The sequence below is a fragment of the Camelus ferus genome, chromosome 10 (assembly GCF_009834535.1).
Source record: "Camelus ferus isolate YT-003-E chromosome 10, BCGSAC_Cfer_1.0, whole genome shotgun sequence".
Classification (NCBI taxonomy): Eukaryota; Metazoa; Chordata; class Mammalia; order Artiodactyla; family Camelidae; genus Camelus; species Camelus ferus.
Window position 1 is genome coordinate 33,044,116 of NC_045705.1, and position 25,471 is coordinate 33,069,586.

General features: G+C 57.1%; 1 protein-coding gene across 1 annotated transcript; it reads right to left on the minus strand.

The window, feature by feature from the left end:
* Window positions 1-3,972: 3,972 nt before the first annotated feature.
* On the minus strand, window positions 3,973-25,400 carry TNKS1BP1 (tankyrase 1 binding protein 1). Its single transcript, XM_032488697.1, is given in 13 exon segments — window positions 3,973-4,411; window positions 4,931-5,003; window positions 5,233-5,390; window positions 6,126-6,253; window positions 6,365-6,515; window positions 6,723-7,077; window positions 12,193-14,315; window positions 16,246-17,628; window positions 21,533-21,602; window positions 23,111-23,418; window positions 23,420-23,745; window positions 24,826-24,933; window positions 25,260-25,400. Coding segments are annotated over 11 exon segments (5,157 nt in total). The 5' UTR covers window positions 24,920-24,933; window positions 25,260-25,400; the 3' UTR covers window positions 3,973-4,411; window positions 4,931-4,942.
* Window positions 25,401-25,471: the final 71 nt, after the last annotated feature.

Here is a 25,471-nt window from a genome sequence, read left to right on the forward strand (position 1 = left end):
CTGACCATAACACAAAGAGAGCGGCAGCATCTCCCCCACTGGGTCATATGTGGATTAAGAAGGCGTGGAAAACACTCAGTGCAACACCTGGCACAGAGGAAGTGCTCAAATTTTTCATTTTAATTGATGAAACCAAGGCACAGACTCATTCTAAGTGGTAATATGCATCCACATGCTAAGAGCTCCAGAAACTAAGAAAACTGTCAAGTCTAGAGCCCAGATCCCAGCTCCCATAAGATCAGTAAGGGGCGGGAATTAACAAGTACCCACTGGATATTTTGCTTTCATTTTGGGAGTAAGGGGTTGAGAGTGGAAGCAAATATATGAAGATGTCAGAGTTAGCACTTCCTTCCAAAAAGTACTGTATGGAAAGAGGGGAAAGCGTAACTTCACGGTGGAGAAATCTGACAAACACTGCCTTGGCCGGCCGATCAAGGTTAAAATTAACAGTGATAAGTCAAGTTGATAGCACGTACCTACAATACGAGATTGGTGCTTTACTTCCACCTCCCAAAAATGTATAACCACTGGCTAATCAGCAGGAAAACATCAGACAAACTCAAATTAAAGGACATTCTACAAAACACCAGGCCAGTACTCCTCCATACTGTCAAGGTCATCCACAATAAGGTTAAGTCTGAGAAACTGTCACAGCCAAACGGAGCCTAAAGAGACAGGACAACTACCTCACATCGCGGGATCCTGGGTGAGATCCTGGAACAGAAAAGGGATCTTAGGTAAAAACTACAGGATATGAATAAAGTACAGACTTTAATTCATAATAATGTATCAACACTATTTCATTTGTTGTGACCAGTGTACCATATTAATGTAAAACACTAACATTACAGAAAACTGGGTGTGGGTTCAGGACAACTCTCTATACTACTTTTATAATTTTTCTATAAATCTCAACCTATTACAAAATAAAGAAGCATCTTTTAAAAAATAGTTTACCTGGGCGGTGAAGCTACAGGCAATTTCTTTTCTTAATTGTACTTCTCTGCATTTTCTAAGTAGTCTACGGTGAATATGTTTTGCTTTTGTCATCAGAAAAAAATTCAATAAACTTTGGTTAAAAAAAAAACCAAATGAATGGGGGTTTGGCCCTTTGGAGACGGAGTGCTATATAAATGAAAGCGCAGTTAGAGTTGTTCCTTGGGCAGCGATTAAAACCCACTTTATCATTCTGCACCCAGGAGGCTCCAGCCACGAGGGCCTGGCACCCTCCCCGGGGTAGAGTGGTGTCCTCTGAAGCCTGCCAGCATGTTTCCTGTCTGTGATGGCTGCTCTCTGGTAAGGGAGGGGCGGGGGAGTCAGGGCAGCTGCTGCAGTGGCCAAAGGCTTGTCCCAGGTGAGCCTACACTCTGGCTCAGAGAGGCCCCAGCGGGAAATTAGCCCCCAAGAAAATCCTGCCCACCAGTTTCCAGGCCAAGTGTCAGCCTGCTCTGGAGAGTCAAGAGAACCAAAAAAGGTCCTCTGTTCCCACCATATAAACAAACAAAAGAAAGAGGGAGAGGACAAAACCAGCCAGGACTATTTGCTCTGCCCCAGATACATTCATCCGCCACCATTCAAACTTCAGTTTCATAGAGCAGATCCTCTATTTTAAAGCTGAGGCTTAGAGAGGGTCCCTGAGGGTCAGAAGCAGAAGATGAACTCTGAGCTGCTCACTCCTCCACCTAGAGAACTGCCTGTCTCCAATCCTCTCCGAGATGGGCTGTGCCCATGGCAGATGGCTGGACCACGTTTGGGGGGCAGGATGCTGGAGGAAGTGCTGACGGTGGGCAGCAACAGTGGGAAGAAGAGTCCCCACGACACCTGCCACTACCACCCAAGTACCAAGGGGACCGTGGGCAATGGCCAGCTGTTTCTCACATCCCGAACACCAAGTCCAGCTCTGGGTGGCAGGGATCGCGGGACTGCCCCCTGGAGTTCACGCCTTTTCAGTTCCCAAAGGCTTCCTCCACTATCTGGTATCCACTTCACACGTGGATGGGCTCTTGGTGAGGGCCTCAGAAGCAAGGAATAAGGGAGAGATGGTGTTGAGATATTTCCAATTGTAACGGGATTGGGACCAGATTCTCTGCGTGTTATAAACAAAAACCCCAGGAAGGGACAGCTCAGCTTTCTAACACGTAGGAAAGAGTTTGACTCCTTTATAAACCCATTCTCTTGTTGCCTTTAAAGTGCTGCCCTCAAAGGCTGTACACTTATTCCAGACCCTTCCAGAGCTCACTCAACTCTTTAGAAATTGCGTTTGGAGCCACCTTTGACCAAAATTGATCAGCTCGTTTGACTGTCCAAAGTATTCCCCAATACGGGCATCCAAGTGACTTTTCGCTGTTTCCAAAATCCAAATCCAGGTTCCAAAGACCAAGACCTGCCCCTCTGAGGCCACTCCCAAGAACCCGAGGCCCAGCCTGAGAAAGGGCTGCGTGACTAAGAATAACACACTCTCCCAGCTGCTGTCAGACGCCTTGCCTTCACAGTCAGGTCAGAGCTCACGCAGGTTGCCCACCTCTCCTTGACTCCCAGCAAAGAGCCCACACCAGTCCTCAGACAGAGGGAGAGTGTGGGACACCCCCACCCACCCGACCTGGCTCTACCTTCTCCGGAAGCAGCCCCCCACCCCCACCCCCTCTCCTCTCCCTCCCAGGAGAGCCCAGGCTCCTTTTTCCCCACTAATGAGTCTTGAGTGTTTGGCTTGGGCTCCTGCCAGTCCTTCTCCTACGGAGAAGGGAGGAGGGGTGGGAGGGAAAGAACGGGACAAAGCTCATGCCAACTGGGCTTGCTGACCCCCAGGAGGGCTGGCACAGGGGCTGCATGGCACAGACCCACCCAGGGGCACAGTCAGGCACCCACTTGAGGACCCGTCTTTCCCCTCCACTTGAGGGAGCTTCCCAAACTGCGGACCCCTGGCACACCTGCTAGACTGGAACCCTGGGGTGGACCTAGGAGCGGGCACTTTTAACAAGCACCCCAAGAGGCTGTGATGCACAGGGAACATTAACAACCACTGCTTGAAGTCAATGATGGGAAATCCGGGCTCATTTGTGAAACTGTACACATGTGCATTTTCCTAAAGAGTCCACAGCTTTGGTCAGATTCTCCAATTAGGTCAACAGCCCCCATACCCTTTTTAAAAAAAAAACCCAAAAGGCTAAGATGCTCTGGTGAATGCGGTGCTTTCTAATTCAGCTGTAACCCTGGCCTGCTACAATTCAAGTGACTCTGTTCAGGCACCATCAAGGCAAGTCCACAGGAGCCTCTCCTTTTCCCAAGCCTCAGGGGAAGACGATGCCAGCCCTGAAAGAGGCAAGTCTGAGGCGCCCAGGATGTCAGAGAGTGAGGCTGAGGGTCAGCAGGATGCCAGTGGTCAGGGGCTGAGGTGGGAAAGGCCAGAGCCCAGGGGGCATTCTAGAATGCTTGGGTTCAAAGGACCCTTAGGGATCACAGAAACCAAGCCTCTGATGAAAAGTTTGAATTTTTACCAATACTGGGTCCTCTCCCTCTGGCCACACATCTGAACTACATTTCCCAGTCTCCCCTGCAGTTAGTTAGCAAGGGGCATGAGCTGGATCCTGGCCAGTGGACTACAGGCCTCCCCCAGGGCCCTACCCCTCTCTCCAGGGGATGCTGCAGACCCCAGGACCCCTGCAGATGACTGAGCCACAACAGCGAAGGAACCTGGGTTCTGAACGACAATAAGGTGCAGAGCGTCCCCACCACTAACCAACCTCACGGAGCAATGAATGGAATGTAAATCTTTGTGTGATAAGCTACGGAGATTTGGGGGTTGTCTGTGTCAGCAATCAGCCTCTTATAACCAATATACCCTCCTCAGGGACCCTGAGCCCAGGCTATGCAAGGGCAGTGACACATTCGCTATCAGAGCAAGTTCCCAGTGGGCCAGGGCAGGAGCCAGCACTTCCCCAGGGGGACGCAGCACCATGATCTCACACCACAACCTGGGCAGCACCAATTCCCAAAAAATTTTATTGTTTCAAGTGGCAAAATGTCATTGGCCTCTGTGGGGCACCTGGCAGGGCGGAGGGAGACCTGGGGTGGGGCTGGGCTCCACCCATTACAAAAAAATCAAAGGCTTTTATAAAAAATGCTATAAACTGGTATCAAAAGAAAACCCAAGGGAGGCTGGAGGAGGAAGCAGAGAGGGAGGCGGGAAGAGAGTGAGGGAGGGACCAAACCTTCGACCACTAAAGACTGGTTGGGAGGGGAGGTGTGGGGAGAGTCGGGAAGGTGATACAAAGTGCATAACTGTGCCTCCCCAGACGCCCCTCAGAGGTGGAGGAGCAGAGGCTGCAGTCTGGGGCATGGTGGGGCTCAGCCGCCTCCTGGCCGGGGACCCCACAGGGACGGGCACTGCCTGAGACTGCCAGACGGGAAGGACCTGCAACGGGAGGGAAGAGAAGAGGTCGGGAGGAGACTCAGGGGTTGAGGAGTTGCTTCAGTGCCCCCCACCCCCATCCAGCCTTGCTCCCCTAGTGGAGCCAGTGTGACAAAGGGTGTGCTGAGGACCTTGAACCTCGTGAGTGCCCCCAGGGGTCCCAGAACCAGAAGGGCGAGCAGACCACACTCAGGCAAGCCATGGGGCATGGGGGACCATCCTTGAGCCCAGGAAGGAAGGCAGGGGATGGACGCCCTCCTCCTCCTCCTCCTCCTCCTCCTCGTCCTTCCCAAGCCAGAGCACACCCTGCTCTGTGGGCAAAAGCTAGAGGAAGCCAGGGGACCCAGCAAGGCTCTGGAGGTGGGCTTCACCTGCCTACTTCCAGCCTCGCAGAGAAGAGGGATGGAGAGCTGAGGGCTAGATGTGGGTCTGGGGCCTCCTGAGTCCTCCAGGACAGGCCAGACTCAGCCCTGAGCCCGCTCCCAACCCCACAGTGGCCCAAGCGCAGGCTCCTGCCCTCACCTCTGCAACTCCTCAGACCTTCTTCTTCTTTAGCTTCAGGGCTTGCAGCCAGTTGGGCGAGGATCCTTCTGACCTAGAAGGCAGAGGGCAAAGGTCATAAGGGAATGGTAGGGACAGAAACACCCCTCCCACCAGGAGAGGTCGCCTGGGGCTTGGAGATCAGAACTCTGAAATCAAATGAAGAGTTGATTTGGGGCCTGTCAACCACCTCGAAGCCTCAGTTTTCCTCTTCTGTAAAGCAGGGTTTCCTTTTAAGGCTAACACAGTGAGGCCAGTTAATGTCCAATAATTAGGCGACCTACCCTGAGGATTTCTCTGGCTTGGGAGGTACCGCCAGGGGCTTTCCCAGCCCTGGGACCTTGCAGGACTTGGAGCGATGGATCGCGGACTCCTTCTGGCTCGACTTGCTCTCTGTCGGTTCCCCCTCATCAGCTGAGCGGTTCCGGGAGCGCAGCTTGGCCTAAGAGACAAGCCCAGGTGTAGACAGATGTTGGAGGGAGGCAGGCAGGAGGCTCCACAGGAGGCCAGGCCTTCTCCCCAGGGTATGCCATCTGGGGAATCAGGCTCAGACCCCTCAACGGTCCTTTCACCCCGGTGGGTGGGAAGTCACTTAGAGATGAGCTTCCCCCAAGAGCTGAGCCACACCCTGCACACAGCAGGCCCTCAGAAGATGCTGCTGAATTGAATCCAGACTAACCGGGCTGAAAAAAGCCAGTGGGGACTTCCCACCCCTGTGCCTCCACTCATTCTGTTCCCTCTGCCTGGAATGCCTCCCTACCATCCCATCGTCCACAGCCAGCTCCAATGCTCGCCTCAAAGCCATGATCAAATGCTTACATGAGGCCTTCCCCAATCTCCCCTCCCATCCCCAGCACCCTACTGCTACAAAATAACGTCTCTCTCAATCTCTGAGAGGGCCTGCCTCTTAGCTGGACCTCCCAGTGACACCTAAAGTTCTCCCTTCACCAGAGCTAATGATGGCATGGCCCACATCCCTCACTACCCCGTGAGGTTCTGGGACGTAAACATGCCTTGTTTCTCCTTCCATCCCACTTAACGCCCAGCACAGGGAGAACAGAATGAGACAAAGAACAGGAAGAAGGGGGCTGGGGGACGAGTAGATGGATGGAGAGAAGACAGGCTGGACATGTGGTGGTTACTGGCCAGATGTGTTTGCCGCATGATCAGATGGTACCTTCAGGGCTGAAGGGCTCAGGCCAGGAAAGAGGTTGACTTTCAGCCCCTTGGTCATTCGTGTCCGGCGGTTCTGAGGCTCCTCCACCACCTCCTCGTCTGAAGATGGCACTCGCGAAGCCCGTGGTTCTGCGAGGGCCCGGAGAGGGGCTCAGCACGGGCAGCAACCGCAGACCCCCCCGCTCCTGCACCACCCCCAGACGTCGACATAGATGTCATCACACGATACCCTGGTCCTACCCGTAGAGTCCTGGAACAGCCTTGCATCCGACTCTGCTGCCTCCGACAGGCCCAGCGTCCCCCCAGGGCGAATGGCCGGGGCCCTGTGCCCACGCTTGCGTCCCAGGTTGGCACGGCTCCGATACATGGCACTGTCAAGGATCTCAGTGTCCTGCTCAAGACAATGGCAACACTGCTGCCTTCACCGTCATGGTCCTGCCCCATCCCACGGGAGCCCCTGAGAGCCACGGGCCATGAGCTTCCTGCTTTCTGCCTCCCGGACTGAGACCACTCGGGGTCCACGCAGATGAGGGAGGACCCAGGGATGAGGCTCTGGCTCCACCACCCACATACCCCCGACGACAGTGCACCCACTGACCTCAATGAAGGAGAAATCCTGACTGAGGGAGCTGGTGGGAGCGGGGCGTGGGGGCGGCGTCGGGCCCCGCAAGCTCTGCCCGGCCCCGGCCTGGCCCCAGGTGCCGTCCACCTCTTCCGTCCGGCTGGCTTCACCGTCAGGCTGGGGCCTCCAGGAGGACGGAGGGTCCCTGCCAGGCTCCGGGGTCTGCCCTTGGTCAGCACCTGCTGCGGCCCCTTCCTCCTCCAACAGGCCCCTGGGGCCTGGGGCTGCAGACTCCAGGCGGGCAGCTGTCTTGGAGCTGCTGGCGGCCAGCATCTGGTCCAGCAGGCCCTGGGAGCCGGGGGGCGGGGAGCGGGCCGGGCACCCGCCGGAGCTGCAAACGAGACAGACCCCAGGACAAGGTCACGGAGGCTGTGTCTCCCTCCTCCGAAGCCCCCCTTCACAGTGCACTTTCCCCAGCCTCTCCCCTCCCTGCCCCCGGATCTCTGCGTGCTTTTCCCAGACTCCTTCAGGAAGGACTCAGTCAGGGGCTCACACAGCGCTGCACAGAAGGCCCGACCTGGGCCAGCCTGGCGGCTTCAAATCCCAGTGCACCACTTACTGAGACCTCGGGTGAGGCCTCCCACCCTTAAAAGCCTCGGGGTCTTCTAATTTTACAGACGCATCGGGGGAGTGATATGAGACTCTAAAGCATGGAGCACAGTGCCCGGCACACAGTATGTGCGCCTAAGTAACAGCTGTTCTCACCGCTGCCGTCACTGCTGCCGACGCTGTCCGCCCGCCCCTCCAGGGGCACCTGCCTGGGCAGTCACACTTCTCGGGATGAGCCAGGTACTGGCCCATCTGCCCATCCAGCCCCTTCAGCCCCCACCCTCCACGTCACCCCCGGTGCCCCAGTCTCACAGAAGACCCGCCCTTGCAGAAGGCTGTGTACCTGGACAAGCTGCTCCTGCCCAGAGAGCTCCCGCTCCACTCACTCTCCCTGCAGCTCAAGGCCTCCCCTGGAGCTGGCCAGCTCCCCATCCCCGGCCACCGCCCTCCCCTTCCCTGCAAGCCCTGGGCCCTACCTGTGCCTCAGAGTCTGCGGCTCTCTGTCCCCACTGCCCATCTGTGAGCAACTTGAGGGCAAAAACAGGGCCCCCTGTTACCCTGGTGCCCCCAGCAATTGGCCCCAGGCATGGCCAGAAGCAGGACTGAGCACCCCAGCACGTGGCCCCAGGCGTGGCCAGGAGCAGGACTGAGCACCAGCACGTGGCCCCAGGCATGGCCAGGAGCAGGACTGAGCACCCCAGCACTTGGCCCCAGGCGTGGCCAGGAGCAGGACTGAGCACCAGCACATGGCCCCAGGCGTGGCCAGGAGCAGGACTGAGCAAATGCTTGCCTAGGGAATGAGAAGCTGGGTCACTTGCACCTCAACGCAGCATCTGCATCTTCTGCCCGCTGCTCCCTCAAAACACAACACGAACGCACCAGGCACACCACACCCTCACTGGCTCACAGACCTCACACCTGGAGCTTGTGTGGTCCAGCTGCCCCCTGAAATACACAGACACCTGCACATACACACAGCACATCCCATGCAGCGAAGTGCACTGCTCCTCTGTTACTCCCGTGACATGCACCTCGTGCCTACCCCCACCACAAGCACAGCAGAGTCACACCCAACACAGACACACACACACACCCCGTGCACACCAGGCGTGGGAAAGGCAGGCAGGGCAGCTCCCGGAAGCCAGGCCACAAGTTCCCAGGATTGGAGGGGAAGAGAGTGAGGCAGGTGACTCAGTACCAGGGCGGAAGAGGGGGAGGGCAGGAGGGAGTGTGTGTCAGTCTGTCCTTCCACAAGCTGCTGACAGATGGAAATTAAAGCGGTCTAGGGAGGGAGGGAGGGAGGGAAGGAGGGAGGAGGCGGAGGCAGCAGCAGAAGTACAGGGGAATCAGGAGCAGCCCTGGATGGGGGCCAAAACCAGCTCACCCCGCTGCTTAAAATCAGGGAGGCTGGGGAGGGAGGGGGCGGCGGCAGCACCCCACCCACCCAGCCTGAGAAGGCCCTACCCAAAGCCTCTCCCAGGGGTGAGGCAGAGAGGAGGTCGAGGGCAGGCCCCTGAGAGCTAAGGGGATGTGAAACAGCGGATGGGTGGATGGAAAGATCCACTTCCAGAGCGAGACCTGGCCCTGCGCCCCGTGGGCAGAGGGCAGTGGGGGAGTTCTGTGGGCTCTGGGGGTGGCCGTGGGGCAGGGGAGGGAAGCACTGGGGATGCAGTGTACACCCTCCCTGCGACCTATCTAAACCCCTCACCCACCCTCTGCTCATCTCAGGAGAACACCCAGAAAACCTAACCTGAGCCTGTCCCTGGCAGGGAAGCAGGTCAGGAATCTGCCCCGAACACTGCCCACCCCAATACGGGTATGGGCTGCATCCCATGCCTGGGGCCTCAGCAAAGTTACTCATCCACTCTGAGTCTCAGTTTCTTCATCTGTAAAATGGGGACAACATAAGTACCTGTACCTTGCTGGGTTTATTGACAGAAATATGCACCCAGCACATAGGCAGCCCTTCATAAAATTTTAGGATAATCATCATTACCCTCAACACAGGATCCTGACCTGAGAACTTGTCTCATCTTATACCATCTCTATGCCCTACCCAACTGGATTCTGAGGATCCTGAGGGCCAGGACTCTATCCATCCCCACCCACCCCCATTGCCACTCCAGGTGCAAACATGGGGACCGGCAGGTGGTAGATCCACAAAAAATCAGTTTCCTGGGGTTCAATGTACCAAGACCCAACAAGAGAAGGCAGGACTGAAGCCAGAATGATATGTCTCAAGGGGCAGCAGCTGACCTTGACCCTAGAGAGCCAGAAAGAGGGCCCAGGGAGATGACCACAGGACTGGGGCCCGAGGGAACGGGAAGGGCCCACATTCACAAGTTGTGGGGCCTTGAGAAAGTCATGCTGCCTCTCTCAGCCTCAGTTTCCCCACCCATGGAATGAGGGAGCTGGCCTCAGGAGCCCAGAGGGTCCTCTCAGATTCCGTGAAGATTCCCCCCCACCCCAAAAATGACTGAGAGGAAATCCTCTTTCTGCATCGCTAGGGCCCAGAGGCAGGGGCAGGAGATGACCAGGAGGCCAGAGAGAGGAGAGGGCAGTGCACCAGCTCACAGGGGACCCAGGAGCCCCACTCCCTCCAGGACAAGGCACCTAGACACAGATGAGGGGCCGAGTTCTCCCCACACTGCTCTTGTCACAGCCGTATGGACAGTGGTCCAGCCAATGACCACCAGCAGGGGACAGGACAATCACCAAAATGTCTCCCAGGGCCTCACTTTTTGGACAGCTCACATCCATCCACACTTGCAAAACAGATATAAATGCTAGAGGTAAGCGTTTGGTCAGTGATTACCAGGTGCTGGGCAATTTCTATCACTTCCTGTATGTGAACTTCTAGCCCAAGAACCCCAGGAGTCTCGGGAGTCCATTACTCCCATTTACAGATGAAAACTAAGAGGGCTGAGCGGAGGAGGAACCTGCCCAAGGGCACAGAGGTGGCGTGCGGAATCAGTACCCAAACCTAGCAGGTGGGCCCTCAGCCAGCCAGCTGAGCTGTCCTCAAGGACTTCTCGTTACCAAGGGAACCTCCAAAATTTCCTCTAAAGAGCAACTTTCCAGAGGGTAGAATTTCCCTAAGTCAGATGCTCAGAACACTAGCCCCTTGGGTATTAGTTAAATAAGCTTGAGAAACATAGGTTAGAGAAAGGGAAACAGGTTTCCTGACTCCTGTGTTTTCACGTGATAATACCCATACTCCCCAAGTCTCCTGTAGGCCCACAGAGTACACGGCATTTTCCAAATGCATAACCCGGCCGGAAAAACCCAAGTGTCTTAAAGGTGTGATGGAGACCAAAGCTCAGACAGCAGAGTGCGGAGGACTGCAGGCTTCTCCCAGTACCCTCCCCTTCCCCAGCCCAGCCCCCCCGCTGGCCTCTCCCTCCATCCCAAACAAGGGGAGATACTCTCACTTTCCCCCCTCTCAAGGGCCACCCCAGTCTTCAGGGAAAGGCGGAGGGCTGCGGTTCCCGTTGCTTGGCAGTCTAAGAGTCTTGAATGCATTTAAGACACAGACGTCAGAAAGAGGCACTGCTGACTCTGTGACCTTAAGCGGGTCACACCACCCCTCGACCTGCAAACTGGAGATGACAAAATTCCCTTTCCTGCTTCTCAGGACAGGTGTGAAGGTCAACGAGAGGAGGTGCGCAGCTGAGCCCTGGCGACCATGGAATTCCGACAGCCCCGGGAAGAGGAATCCGAAGAAGCAACCACAGGGAGCCCCCCACCAGGAAAGCTGCAGCTCAGAGAGGGTCAAACTGGGCCAGAATCCAGAAGCCTCTGGACTCCTAGTCCGTGGCACTCATTCCCTTCCCTGCTGTCTCCCCTTAGCACCTGAGCCCCAAAAATGGTCCCCTGGCCCCAGGCTCTCTCCCTCCTCCTCAACTCCAAATGCCTCTCTCGACCCCTCCAAAGCCCCACCAATTCCCTCGAGGCCCTTCTTGGTCCCTCCTGTCCCCTCCCACTACCATCAGCCCCTTCCACTTATAACACAGCTCCCACCCAACACCCCCTACCACCTTCTTCCCCACATGGCCAGTGAGAAGCTCCAGGGTTGAACAAGGTCAAACCTGCCACTCAGTCGAGAGAATCAAGCCAAATCTCAATGGATGGAAATGTTAGCAAAATAGATGCAATGGCTTTTTAGCACCCTTCCCAGGTGCGAAATCACCCCACTTCGATTTAGAGCAGAAAAATCTCAGAGACAGATTGTGGTTGCCTTATAAAACTACCAGTTTGGTTTTTTGGAAAGTTCTTTTGCAGCAATTCTGTGCAGGAAGGTCAAGGTCATGGGGCCAGGAGCCAGGTCCTAATGCCCTTAGATTCTTAAAGTGATGCTTTTCTGGACCTTAAGATAGAACAGGCAAGAAGCACTGAGCTCCGACTCTCCGTGAGAAACAAGTGAGGGCAACTGCCCACTCCACCCAGACCTGGAGAGCTCAGGCCAGGAAGAGGCGGAGTCCTCCTTCCCAGGCCTAGGAAAACATCCATGTTCTCTGGCCTCCAAGCACCTGTGGCTTTAGGAATGCGAGGCCTGGGGAACAGCCATGAGAGTGGAACCCACTAGAAACCGTCCAAAGACAGGACCTATGCCACCTCCTCCAGCAGAGTCACAACACAAAACCACCACAGGAGCCTAAAGCGTAGGTTGCAAAAGTCACACCTCCACCATCACATTCATCATTCAAAATAGGAACTCACCTGTATGGGTGTCATAGTTCAATCAGAAAAAAAAAAGTAAAAAATCCAGTCCAAACCATCTCAAGTGTCCAAACACCAGAAGGCCCTGGAGGAAAGCAGTTTCTATCTGCCTTAGAAAGGCTGCAAGTTCCAGACAGCAAGGACGCCATTCCTCCCGCACTGGATGGTGCTTCCTTACCTGGCTCCGAAGTCAGGGGCTTCTTCTGTCTCCATTTCGGACTCTTCAGGGCACATCTCCAAGGAAAGCAAGGAGTTGTCTCTGCTCTGGGTCTCTGGCCCACTTGTCTCACCAACTCCCAGCTCCCTGGCCTCTGAGGGGTCTCTGACCTCCAGGCCCGGGGACAAGATGCCATTGATCCTCAGGCCTGGGTCTGGGCACTGGCTGACCTCTCCCACCCCACGCTCCCTGGCTTCACTCGGGACCCCCGAGAGCTCCACATTCCGGAGCCCTCGGTCCTGGGTCCAGTCCATCTGCCCCACTCCACATTCCCGCAGCCCCCGAGAACCCTCAGACTCTAAGTCACAGGGCACCTCCAAATTCCTCAGGCCCAGATTGTCGCCCCAGTCCACCTGGCCCGCCCCGAGCTCCCTGTTTCTCAGCCCCGGGTCAGGTGTCCAGTCTGCCTGACCCACCCCACGCTCCCTTGATTTCAGGAACTCTCCTGCCTCCAGGCCCGACCAGTCGGTCTGCCCCACGCCACTCTCTCTGGCCTGGCTGTGGCCTCCTACCTCTGCCACTCCAGCCAAGTCTCTGCCCCTCACCCCAACCTCAGAAGTCCAGTCCTTCTCCCCAGCTCCAATCCCCCTGGGCTCCTCGGACCCTCCAGTCTCCAAACGGCCAGGCAGCTCCACATCTCTCAAGCCCAGCTTGTCCGCCCAGCTCCTCTGTCCCACGGCATCCTCCCTGGCTTCACTCGAGCCCCCAGAAACCACACAGCTGGACACTTCCAAGTTCCTCAGGCCCAGCTGGTCAGCCCAGTCCATGGTCCCGGCCCGGGTCTCCTTAGGAGGCACAAAGTGGCCACCTCCCGTCTTGCCAGAAGGGCTCAGGCCAGCACCGCTCACTCTGTCGTCACCAATAATGCCAAAATGACGGCTCTTCTCAGCAGCCTCCGCACAGAAATCGCTGCTCCAGTCCCGCTGCCCTGGGCTGAAGGCTGCCTCTGGCTTGGGGACAACACCGAGGCTGAAGTCTCCGGCCCAGCCTCGCTGGCCCACGTCCCGGTCCTCCTGGTCAGCATCACCTGGGCTCCCGCCCCCTGCCTGCTGTCTTCCCTGCAGCCCTCCAACCTCCTGGTGGGCATCACCACCTTGCCAGCTGCTCTGGTCTCTCTGTCCCAGTGCCCCATCCTGCAACTGGGGGCTGCTGGGACTGAATAAGCCCCCAGACTCAGTCTTTTCAGGCCAGCTTGTATCTCTGCTGGCTTCACCCAGGCTGTCTCCACCACTCGGGACCTTCTTCTCAAACTCTTGGTCCTGCTGTTGGGCTTCCTCGGGGCTGAACCCGGCGCTCAGGGCTCTTATCCCAAACCCTCTGTCCTGGGAGCTGAGGGCCATGGAGCTGCCACTGCTGCTGTAGTCCCTCATCCAGGCACTTTTCCCGAAATCCTGGTCCGGCTGCTCTGTGCCCCGGCTGCTGTAGGTGCTCAGTGAAGAATCACTCTTCCCAAACTCCTGGTCCTGCTCGCCTGCATCCTGGCTGCTGTACCTCCCCAGCTGGTCCTTCTTCCCCAAGTCCTGGCTCTGCTCATTGGTATCCCGGCTGGCATAAGCACCCAGAGAATCCCTCTTCCCAAATTCCCAGTCCTGAAGGCTTGCATCCCGACTGCTGTAAGTACCCAGAGAATCTCTCTTCCCAAATTCCTGGTCCTGGAGTTCGGCATCCCGGCTGGAGTAGGTGCCCTGGGAATCCCTCTTTCTGAACTCCCAGTCCTGAACATCCACCTCCGGGCTCTGTGGAGTGCCGAGCTGGGCTGGCTTTCCAATCAGCCAGTCCTGGGCCTTGAGCACCCCTGGGGCAGACACTTCACTCCCATCTTGGCTGCCGACCTCCACCTCCTCCTGGCCGATGCCACACCGGCTGGCCCACTCCCTGGAGCTCCCCTCCCCAGCTCCTTGCCCACACTTGCTGGTCCAGTCCCTTTCTCCAAGGCCCCGGTCCCCTCTAGGACTCACACCCCCAAGGCCATAGTCCTGACAGGTGTCTTGGGACCAGCCGGAAGGACTAAAACTGCTGGAATGTGAGTCGGCTGTGATCCCAAATTCACTCTGCAGGTCTTTTTGGGCCCAGCCAAGGAGTCCCTAGGAATCAGAAAAAAGAGAGGGACAAAGAAACAATGCTTGAAGTCAATCAGGATGGGAATCAATCCAGAATGAGAGTAAGTACTGCCTCATGCCCAAGAGCCTCACTTTGGCTACAGAAAGCTTGGATTTGGATCCCAGCTGTGTGATCTTGGGCAAAACACTTAACCACTCTGGGCCTCAGGGTCCTCAGCCATAAATGGGAATAACTCCTACTACATGGGGTCGTACAGGAGGGTTAAACAAAGTCATTTAAACCAAGTACTCAGTATAGCGTCTGGCATGCCCTGGACACTCAATCGATGACCCCATGGTCATGTTTACAGCCCTCGGGCAACACCTGGCTCACCGCCAGGAGAAAGGCTGTCTGGAGAGTGGTCTTCACACGGATGTGGGAGTACACTTCCAGTCAGGAGAGATGGAGACTCAGAGCCCCTCCACAACCTCCTTTCCAAGGCAGAGTTCCAACACCACCCCAGCCCTTCAAGCCCCAGAGCTCCCAGCCCCTTCCTCCCTAAGGAAAGCAGCCTTCTGCCTAGGCTTCCCCAGCAAGACCTCTCTTTCAGTCCTCACGGGGAGGCAGAAGGCACAGCCTCCTCCGGCACAGGGGAAAGACCCAGCCAGGGCTCCCGGCACCCCACCCTGTACTCCCTGACTCACTGCTGTGGGAGGGGAAGCCCTGGGCTCAGGGCTGCGGAGCCGGCCAGCCTCATCCCGCAGCGCCGCGTTGGCCAGCAGCCTCTCCAGGACAGACATACTGGGCTCCCTGTCCCCAGGCTGGGCCATGGCTCCTGCCCCCTGCTCGCCCCAGGCTTTTGGGTGCGGCAGGAGCCAGGATGGGACTGCGCTGCTCCCCTCGCCCGGACCTGTCCGACGGCTCTGGCTCGGGCTCTGGCTCCCGCTCGCCCTGGCCCCGCTCCCTCCAGAGCAGCTGCGGCTCAGCTGCCCCGCCCAGAAGCCAGTTGAGTCACCCAAATCCCGGGACAGACACACCTACTGCAGGAGCCAGCTTGGTCTTAACTCCTTCCTGCACCTCCCCCTCCACCCTCTCCGCCCCCAGAGGCCCCTGGCTCCTCCTTTCTTCCAGTCCCACCCCTACCAGCCGAGGCTGGGCTGGAAAAAATACATTTCAAAGGCCACCTGGACCCCAGCCCTGAGATTCTGAGGCAGCCTGGTAGGAGAAGGGGCACTGGCCCCGGGAACTGGCACTCCGGCCCCGGCCGAGGCACCAACTTGCTGGGTAACCTTGCACAAGGCTCTGCCTCCTCTGGGCCACGGCTGCCTGTCTACAAAGGCAAGTCTGAGCACAACAGTAACAGCAGTCATAAAAGCCAGCACTCACCAAGCACCGTGATGAGCCAGGCGCTATTCTTAGTACTTCACAGGTACTGAGCTCATTTAGTCCTCGCCATCACGCTACAAAGTAGAGCGCATCATGGTTCTCCCCATTTTACAGATGTAGAAACTGAGGCACAGGCAGAAAAGTCACTTGTTCAAGGTCACACATGGGCAAACAGACAGCAGGGCCAGGAGACAAGCCCAGGCAGTCTGGTTCCAGAGCCCACACTCTACCTGGCTATGCTGATGCCCTTCGTGACATCATTCGGAATAATGGACTGAACACTCAGTACGTGCCGAGCGCTGCAGCCAGCACTGTTATTAAGAAAGGACTCTGAAGTAAAGGTTAAGGTATGTTCCCAAGACCACTCAGCTGAGGGATGCTGGAGTCAGGTATGAACTGACACTTAACCCTGAGCATCACCCCATACCCTCTGCTCTGCCAGATGGTACAGGTCTAAGGGGCACATCCATAGGTGCGTTGCTCACAGATGGATCCCCAGCTCGCAACACATAAAATCCATGCTGAAAGAAGGAAGCCCTCCGAAGCCCTGGCTTCCATCCAAAGCCCTACCCCGTGTCCCATCCTCACCTCGGAACAGGCACTTGGAGTCTGTGCATCCTTCAGCTCAGACGCAGGTCCCCGCCTTGCACCTCCAGCACTGGGTGGTGGTGAAGCCAGGAGGTCATCCAGCCAACGGGAACTGCTCTCAGGGTCTGCAGGCTCAGGGGATGCCCTACAGGGGTCTAGAACCTCTGTCCTGGGTTGGGTGGTCTCAGCCTGGGCCAGGGTCACGGCCTCCTCCTTGGCAAGCAGTGCCTGCCCAGGGTCAGGGGTGTCAGCAAAGAGGACACAGGGCTGGTCAGGGGGCGCTGGCTGCTGCTGCCCCAGGACAGGTTCCAGGATGGGGAGGGCAGCCTCCCTGGTGGCTGGAGAGAGTGGGGATTCCTGTCCAACCAGGGGCTCTCGCTCCTCGTACCTCTCCTCTGCCTGCAGCAGGGCTGGTACAGGCGGGTCCCCTGTTGTTGGCAGGGGCTCCAGGGGAACATCTGGGGACTCAGGACGACTCTCCCCATCGCCCTTTTGGGTTGGGGAGATGCCTGGATCATCCGCCTGCACACAGGAACCAGGCCTTCCCGGCCCCTCCGGAGCAGATGGGGCCTCTTGCCCCTGCTGGGACGCCCCTTCCTCCCTGCTGGACACAGCCCAGTCACCAGCCTCCTCAGCCTCCTCAGCCTCCGCGGCCTCAGTGGCTTCAGTGATGGGGGAGGGGGGCGGGGAGTCCAGCCGCCACACCCCTAGACCCGAGGGCCGCGTGGGGAAGGTCCATTCAAAAGACTGTGACAAGCTCCAGTTGGACTCTGTCCCACTCCCAAAGGGACGATCCAGCACCGACTGGCTCCCCTGGGTTTGGGGCAGGGCAGCCAGCGAGCCCCCCAGCTTCTCCTGGTCTTGGCCGGGTGGCCGGAGCACACCTTCAGAAAACCTGCGCTGAGCCAGGCTGGTGGGACGGAGGTCCTCATCCCCCCTGGCTGCCACATCGCCAGATGGAAACGTCCGAGCGAGGTCCAGAAACTCACTCCCCTCCGTCAGGGGCTGGGGCAAAGCGGCTGGGGGCTGCTCTGGGCTGTGGTGCCCTGAGACCTCCTGGAGGGGGATGCTGCCAGGTCTGGAAGCCTCTGTGGCTCCCACAGCAGGGAGCCCTGGACTAGGGGGGTGGCAGGAGCCCTCGTCAGGTGGGGTCACGGCTGGGGATGCCTGGGTCGGAGTCTCGGGGAGGCAGGGAGAAGCCCCGGAATTTGCAGGACTCTGGGCTTCTGGAAGCTGCGAGTGATGGGGGGAGCTCTCATCAGGTAAGCAAAGACGGGGAGACCCCGGGGCCGGGCCTGAGGCTTCTGCGGGGAGGCCTGAGCTGGTGGGGCCTCCATTCTCCAAGGCGTGGCCTGGGCTTGAGGGGACCCAGGGCTTGGAAACCTGCAAAAAAAGGTCAAGAGCCATCACTCACCACTCAGCTGAGTGGGGGAGACCCCAGCTGACCTCACACAGACCCCAGGTCAGTTGCTGCCTCACACTCATTCCAGAGAGGAAACTCGGGCTCAGAGGGAAGCCCTCAGGACGGCTGCAAGGGGACCCGAAATGATGTAGCGGTCACAGACCCCTCCCTTTGGCCCTCTCCCCACAAAATGCACATAGCCTTATTCACACAGAATCACTCAGACAGCTTCAGGTGGTTCAAACCCTTCCACCCACCCACAGCCACCCCAAAGCTCAGCTAAGGATATCCGAAGGGTCCATGGTTCATGGGTCAATAATGCTGGCTCTATAAAGGGAAAACTGGGGCTCTGGCTGTCTGGGTGTATGGAGAGTCTGCCTCAGAGCAGGATTCCAGGCCCAGGGCAGCTCCAGACTAGCTCCAGGGAGCAGCTCTGGGGCAGGCATGGACTCTCCACCGTGCCAGGTGCAGCCACAGGTCCCACCACCACCCAAGGAGGCAGGCAGCCTTGGCATTCAGGCGAAAGGCACTGGGGGATGACGTGAAAGCACCTGGCCTGGAACCACCCCCTCCCCCAGCACCGCCTCTTATAAGCTGTACGCCCTCCTGGATGGGGGCCACTCTCAGCTTCCCCATCTGTACCCCAGGCTACAGTGTCCCTCTCACACACGTAGGTGAGGATTAAATAAGATGTGGGGATTAAATAAGATGTGCACACGGCCTCTCGGGATAGGACTGATAGGAAAAATGGGTGCTATGGGACCCTGGGGACACGAAGCACCTGGCACTCCTTCACCCCTCCACTCTGCCTGTCCCAGACAGTGAAGTGAGTCACACTCTATCTGACCTTTGCCCTCCCAGAGGTCACGATTTCCCTGCCGCCCTCTCCAATGAGGCTGTTTCTCCCACATCATCACCTATGGGGTCTGGGCAGCAGGAAGCGTCCTGCTTGCTTCTCAAGGCCGACTTCCATTCCCTCCTCCCTCCCTCCTCTCTGCAAAACTCTGCTTTTAAAGCTCACGCCCTTAAGCTACACCCCCCGGAGCCCCTCCTCTCTGGACCCCTCATTCCCTCAAAAGTGGGGCTCCCTGCGACCCTCCCCAGTGCTACCTGTTACAATTTGTGGTCATTCCAACAGCCACACGGTCAACCCGTCCCATCCTGGACGATATCTCTGTGACCCACCTCTCCCAGGGTCACACCCTAGACTCTGTCCTTACCTGGAACTGCTGCTCATCCGTAATCTTACTTCCAAGTGTCCCGCTGGCCCACTCCCACCCCCATCCATCCAGCTCCCTCTTTCCATGCCCCCACCTCCCTTAAACTTCAACCCCTCCTTCCCTCCCATGGTCCCCTAGTCCCCTCCCACCCTCACTGCTCTCTCTACCACCACAGAAGTCACTTTTTCACACAGCTCCCTCAACTCCCTCCCTCTCCTGTCATTTAATCTGTTTAAACACAGTGCTCCTCTAGCCTAACACTGCTCCTGGGCAGCTGCACGTGGCCAGAGAAAAGCATGTAACCAGGATGGCTGGTCCCATCCTAGCCCCACCACCCGGGCCCTCAGTGGGGCCCCAGAGAGGCCAGCAATGCTGCTACAGCCCCCTCCTTCCTACACACACCCCCAGCCTCCTGGGGAATGCTGCCCATCTCGGCTCCTCAAACCACACCTCCTCCCGTCTTCCCTCAGCTGAAGGCCTGGCCCTCCTCCGCGAGAACGCAGAGCACCCCCATGCCCTGTGCCCATGCCCTGCGCCTACAGCCCCACCGCCTGCATGGGCACAATAGCCCTCTGCTCCCGGTCACGAACGCAAGCTGTCCTTGCTCAGAGCTCAGGTCAGCCGCTCCTCTCTCTGTCCTGCATCACTGATTTTTCCTTCTCTACTGGATCATTTCCATCAGCACACAAACCGCTCTCATTTCCTCTGTCTTAAAACACACACACACACACACACACAATGCTGTCGACTCCGCCTCTCTCTCCCCATTCATTTTCTTAAGCACGTGCTCCAGGTTCAGGACCCATCACCACAGCTCCTCTCGCCTATTCTCTGCTGAACCCCCTCCCCCTAGACAGGCTTCTTTTTTCACTTTGCCACCTCACTGGTCTGGTCAAGGTCACCCATGACCTCCTGCAGTTAAATCCTGTCCTGGAGGCTCACCTTCCCTGCCTGGTCAGCAGTGTCTGACCACTGACCCGCCCCCCGCCAGCCGTCCTCAGGTCCTGGAAGCTGGCATCGTTTGGCCTCCAGGACTCCCTCCTCACCAAATTTCCGCCTACCTCACCGCTGCTCTTTCCTGCTTTTTTCTAGCTCCCCAGATCTGCCTCGGTCCTCTTCCCTCCCACCCCTCGCCCACTCCCTTGGTGATCTCAGCCGGTCTTAACTACCATCTGTACACTGACAAGTCCCTGGAACTCCAGACTCAAGTATCCAGCTACCCACGTTTCCACTCGGATGTCTACATGGCATCTCCAACTCAACAAATCCAGAAGCCAACTCCTCTGATCTCCCCCAAACCTGCTTCGCCCTTAGAAGTAAGTCCCCTTCTCAGGAAAGGGTAACCTTCCGATTGTTCAGGGCAGAAGCCCTGGGGTCATCCTTGATTCTGTACCCTCTCTCTCCTCACATCAGTCTGTCTGCAGATCCTGTCCACTTCCCCTTCAAATTCTAACCAGCACCCACCACTGCTCACCATCTGCACCACGGGCTACCTCCAGGGCCCATGCCACCACCAGCATCTCTCACCTGGGTTGCTCCAACCACCCCCTAACTGGTCCCTGCTGCTGCTCCTGGCTCCCCGCAACCAAGAGGGCAGGACAACTCTTTACAACTCAACCAGCAGATGTCACCCCTGCCCTCCAATCCCTCAATGGCTTCTGCTCCTCACACAAGCCAAGGTCAAGGTCCTCGATGGCACCAGCCTGTCACCTCTCTGTCCCCACTACCACCCAACTCTCAACTCACTACAATCCAGACATCCTTGCCGGGAAGTTACCAAGAACTTCGTACTTGCAGTTTCCTCAGCCAAGAATGCTGTTCCCCAAACATCCACACAGCTCACTCCCTCACCTTCTTCGCTGCAAGGTCTTCCCCAACTAGCCTCATCCCAGGACCTCCCCAGGTGCCCCCAGGGCGCGTCTGATGCCCTGCACATCTGCTGGTTCACAGGGATGCCTGTGTTTGCATTTGCCTCCCTGCATCAGGTGAGCTCCCTGGGAGCAGGGGCGGTGTGTGCTACGTTCTCTGCTGCTTCCCCCGGCACCCGGATCAGGGTGGCTGCTCAGCAGATATTTTGGGATAGACAAGTGAAGAGTCAGGGCTCCACCATGGGGCAGACAGGATAGCCTCTGGCTAGCCAGGGCTCTGTGAGCAAGAAGGGCCATTCTCAACATCATTTACTCAGGAAAGCAGGCCGACCGTCCTCCCAGCACTCTGTGAGGAGGGGATGGAACAGGAAGCCCCCAGGGAGGGGCTTTTCCTCTCCTCTGAACCCTGAGAAGGCAGCCCAGCCAGGGAGAGCCCTGGAGTCAGACCCTTCAGACCCTGCCTCAGCCCACTGGGAGCCCTGTGTCCTCATCTCCCGAGTGGGACCAACACGGCCTACTAGCTAGGGCAGTCACCATTCCTGGACATGCCCAGCACACAGTAGGTAATCAGTGGTCGTTGTCATGGTCACAGCAAGCAGCCTCAGGGCTTGAACCACAGGTAACCAGGTGGCCTGGGAGTTGAGGAATCTGAGTCCCAGGGGCCAGCCCTTGGGCGAGTCTCCTCCACGTCCTCCATTTTCCCATCTGAACTACCAGGAGGTGGAACAGATGACCTCAAATGACCCTTCCGCCTCTAAAATACCATGGTTCTGACTCGTAACTGGAGGATAACTCACGTCAGGAGGTGGCTCAGAGCTGGCTGGCTGAGCCAGGTCCCCGTTGAAGGCCAGGTCAGAAGAGGAGTTCCTGTGAGGGAGAAGGGGAGAAAGACGGGAGATGCAGGCACAGAATGGAGACTCCTGTTACAGGATGGATGCGGGGAGAGCTGATCAAGGGTCTGCCCAAGTGCCGTCAATAGTGTTAACCGTCCCCCCTCCCCATAGGCATTTACTACTGAGCCCTGCCTGGGACCACGGGGATAGAGACACAGTCCATAGAGAAAAGTGCCCGGGAGATGGTGCCTGTTCCCCACCTGCACGTCAAGGGTTAAGTTCCCCCAGCGCCTTGGAGAAAAGCATCCAACTTGCCCAGACCCCTCCATGGTTCGTTCCCTAAAAGATAAGTCCTCCTTCCCTGAGCCGGGAAGGGGTTAATGTTCTCCTGCAGCGGGGAGAGTGCAGCTGGTCCCGCTGCCCTGCCAATACTTCTTGAGGAATGGCAGGGGGAGGGAGAGGGGAAGAGGGAAGAGTGATTTTCCAAGGTTGAAGTTGTTCCTCTTAAGTTTAGCTTGGAGGGAGGGAGGGGAGGAACCCAGCCTAGGGAGGGGAGGAACCCAGCCTGGACAGGGTGTGACCTCCTGGGAGCCTAGGACACAAAGTGTTTAGGAGGCCCTGCCTTCCAGGCACTCAGGTGAGAGAGGAGCCAGGCTGGACAGGGAAGCACAGGTAAGGCTGGGGCCATAGCTCTGCCCTATCCTTCACAGCAGCAGGAGGGGGTGGGGGCCTAGGAGCCCAGCAGAGCTGCCAAGCACCGAGGGTACCAACTGTGTCTCAAGCTGGCTCTCCCTGCCCTGAGGATGGCCTCCCATGTAGCTGAGACCCCCTCCACCCAATGCCCAAGGGGCACCTCCTGGTCAGCCTTCCTTTATACTGGCACCAACTCCAGAGAAGTATGTTACACGGGACAGTCTCCTACCTCGCTGTCCTGGCATCAAGGTGTGTTCACATCTTATCTCTCCCATCAGGCTCCTCCTCACAGCCAGACTACATCCTACTCAACTGACACACACGCAGGTGCATGCACACACACACACTCCCCAACACCTGGCACCCTGCTCCACCCAGAGGACAAGCTAGCACTTAAAAGCACATGCTGGAATCAAACAGACCTGAATTCAAACCCCAGATCTGTCCCTCACTTGCTAAGGGAACATGGGAAGTCATTTTGAGCCTCGGTTTCCCCATCTCTAAAATGGGTCTAACATTCTCGTCCCTAAACAGCATGGCTACGGATTAAGTGAGGCAAAGTTCTGCTCTCAGCATTAAAAAAAAAAAAGAAAACTAAGAATAAACTTCTGTACTGTACAAGTGAGCTCTACTACAAGCAGGCATCAACTCTATAAAGAGGATTATCGTTGCAAAAAGAGCGTAGGAATGATAACACCGTCTGCTCTGCTCAGGAAATGTTCTGTGACTTAGACCAGGGTGGCCGGCGCTCACAGCACCACTAACCTAAAAGTGAAGATCACAATCCCAGATGGGGCCACCCACTTCGTCCTCAGGCTGCAACAAAACGTACAGCTTTCCACCTCTCACCTCTCCTCGGGGGTCTTGCTGGGCTCCTCCGGGCACTCGGTAGAAGACTTGGCTGGCCCCTCCTGGGACCATCCCCTGGAGAGGGTCCCACCATCCTCATCCCTGGGACCTGTGGCCACACCATAGGTCCTGGGGCCATATCTTGAGCTGCCATCATGGTTAAAAGTAAGGCGGGAGCCCCAGAGGCGGTCAGGGCTGGCCAGGACCTCCTTCCTCGGCTGTTCCATCTTGGCCAGAATCTCTTCCACCGTGGTGGCTGCAAAGCGCTCCGAGGCTGGACGGAAGGGGGCAGGTGCCTTCCGCACACCCGCCTGGGGCAGCGCATCGGGCTGGAGGCGTCAAGGGGGGCGTCTCTTCCTTCCCAGGCTCCTCTTTCCCAGTCTCCCGGGTGGCTTCTCCTCCAGCAGAGGCCTCAGTCCTAGGCCTTGGTGCAAAGGGAAGGGGACGCTTGCTGCCACCATAGGGCTGGGGTCCCGCCAGCATGTTCATCTTCCGGGCAGAAGGCAGCTCCGCCAGAGGACCCCGGGGGGGCCGAGGCCCAACAGGCACCAGCAGGCTGGGCTTGGCAGGCAGAGCTGGCTTGGCAGGCAGGGCCCGGGGTTTGGGTTTGACAGGAGGTTTGGCCCGAGCATCACCTACCAAAAGGGTGGGTTAGGGGCTGTCAGAAGAACCAGGAAGCAGAACTCCGTCTCCCACCCTACAAACTCAGAATAATTGCACCCTTCTACGTATGAGTCAACTGTCACCTCTTCCATGAAGCCTTCCTTGATTTTCCATACACATCCCAGAAACATCTTTTCCCATTTCCAAATTGCCAAAATGTTCAATCTCCCTTATAAGCTAAAGCTATTTAGGGGTCCAGTTGGCACCTATTTCTCCCTTTGCCCACTCTGCACCTAGTACACGTTCTTATCAAATGAATGAATGAGCAAATGAGCCAATAAATGAATGCCTTCTGCCCACATCAAGCAGTCCACACAGCAACTCCCCACTCTAGTCATCCCCTCTTCTTACATGACACTGTACTGTACTACTGTCCATAGCAGTAAGTCCTATCCAGCTCAGTTTCCCCTCTGCCTCCCTGCTGCCCCCCCACCCCCGCCAAGTGCACTCCCTAGCCAGGATATCCCCACTGTCATCCAATGTGTGATCAGGAATGCAAATTTACTATTGACCTAAGCCAAACAGAAGTAAATCTGCTACAGGAAAAAAAAAAAAAAAAAAAAAAAAACCACCCAAGACCAGAAACTACCTTCTATATAAGGCATTCCAATGCCAAATAAAAGACCTTGGAATTACTCATGGCCACAGCCCTTCTAATAGGATCCTTTATCACCCACTCATTGGGCTCAGCGCAAAAAAGAGGAGTCTAGACAAGGAGCCAGGAGGCCTAGGTTCAGACCCATAGGTGCACACCATTTCCCCACTAGGCCTCAGTTTCCTCCTCTGTCAAACACATGGTTTGAGCCACATTATCTCGAAGCTTTGTCTGTTTTCAACTTCTGGAAAGCAACGACCTCAAACAGTTCTGAAGGGTCTCAACGGGAGCTGAGAACCTTTCAGACTTACCCTGCACGTCCCCAGTACTCTTCCTTCCCTCCCACCGCAACAGAATCATCGCAGGCCCAGCCCCTCCAAGGCAGAATGGGGGTTCAAGTCTCTGCCCCTCCCACCCTCCTCCCAGCCACCCCGCTCCACCTTGCACCCATAGGTACCTGGCTCAGAGCCAGCAGATACCAGTTCCTCCTCCATCTCCCGGGGCTGTGGGGAAGCCATGGCTGTGCCTTCCCTGAGAGCAGACACTTTCATCACATGCGGCAGACCTGCATGAAAATTGGGAAGCAGACGGGTGTGAGCTGGGTGGCTGAAGACCCAGGAAAAGAGAGAGAGAGAGTAGCAAAAGGGCTGGGCGTTGCCAGTCAGCTCAGCGAGGGAAGTCTCCTACTTCGAGCAGAGGCAGAGTGTGGGACAGGAAGAGGGAACTTCAGAAGGGGGGTTGGGGGAGGTCAAGGGAGGTCCCCAGCAGCCACATCCTCCACTCTTCCCAGCTTACTCTCCAACTCCTGTCTCCTAACTCTAAAGTCCAAAAGCATCAGGGAGCCACCCACTGCTCCCTCCTCTGGCCAGCTCTCCAGGGCACCCCACTTACCACCCTCAAGGCACCCCCTTGGGTCCAGTGGCCCCACTCGAGGTATCTACTCAGAAGCAGAGCAAGAGGGCTGCAAAGTCTGGAATCTCTCCGTGAATCACCTCATGGGAGACGGGAAAAACCCGCTCCTCCCCAACCTGGGGCTCCGCCCCACTGCCTGCCTGCCTGCCTCCCCCTTCCTGCTCACCCTCCTTCTCTCCCTCCCTCCTGCA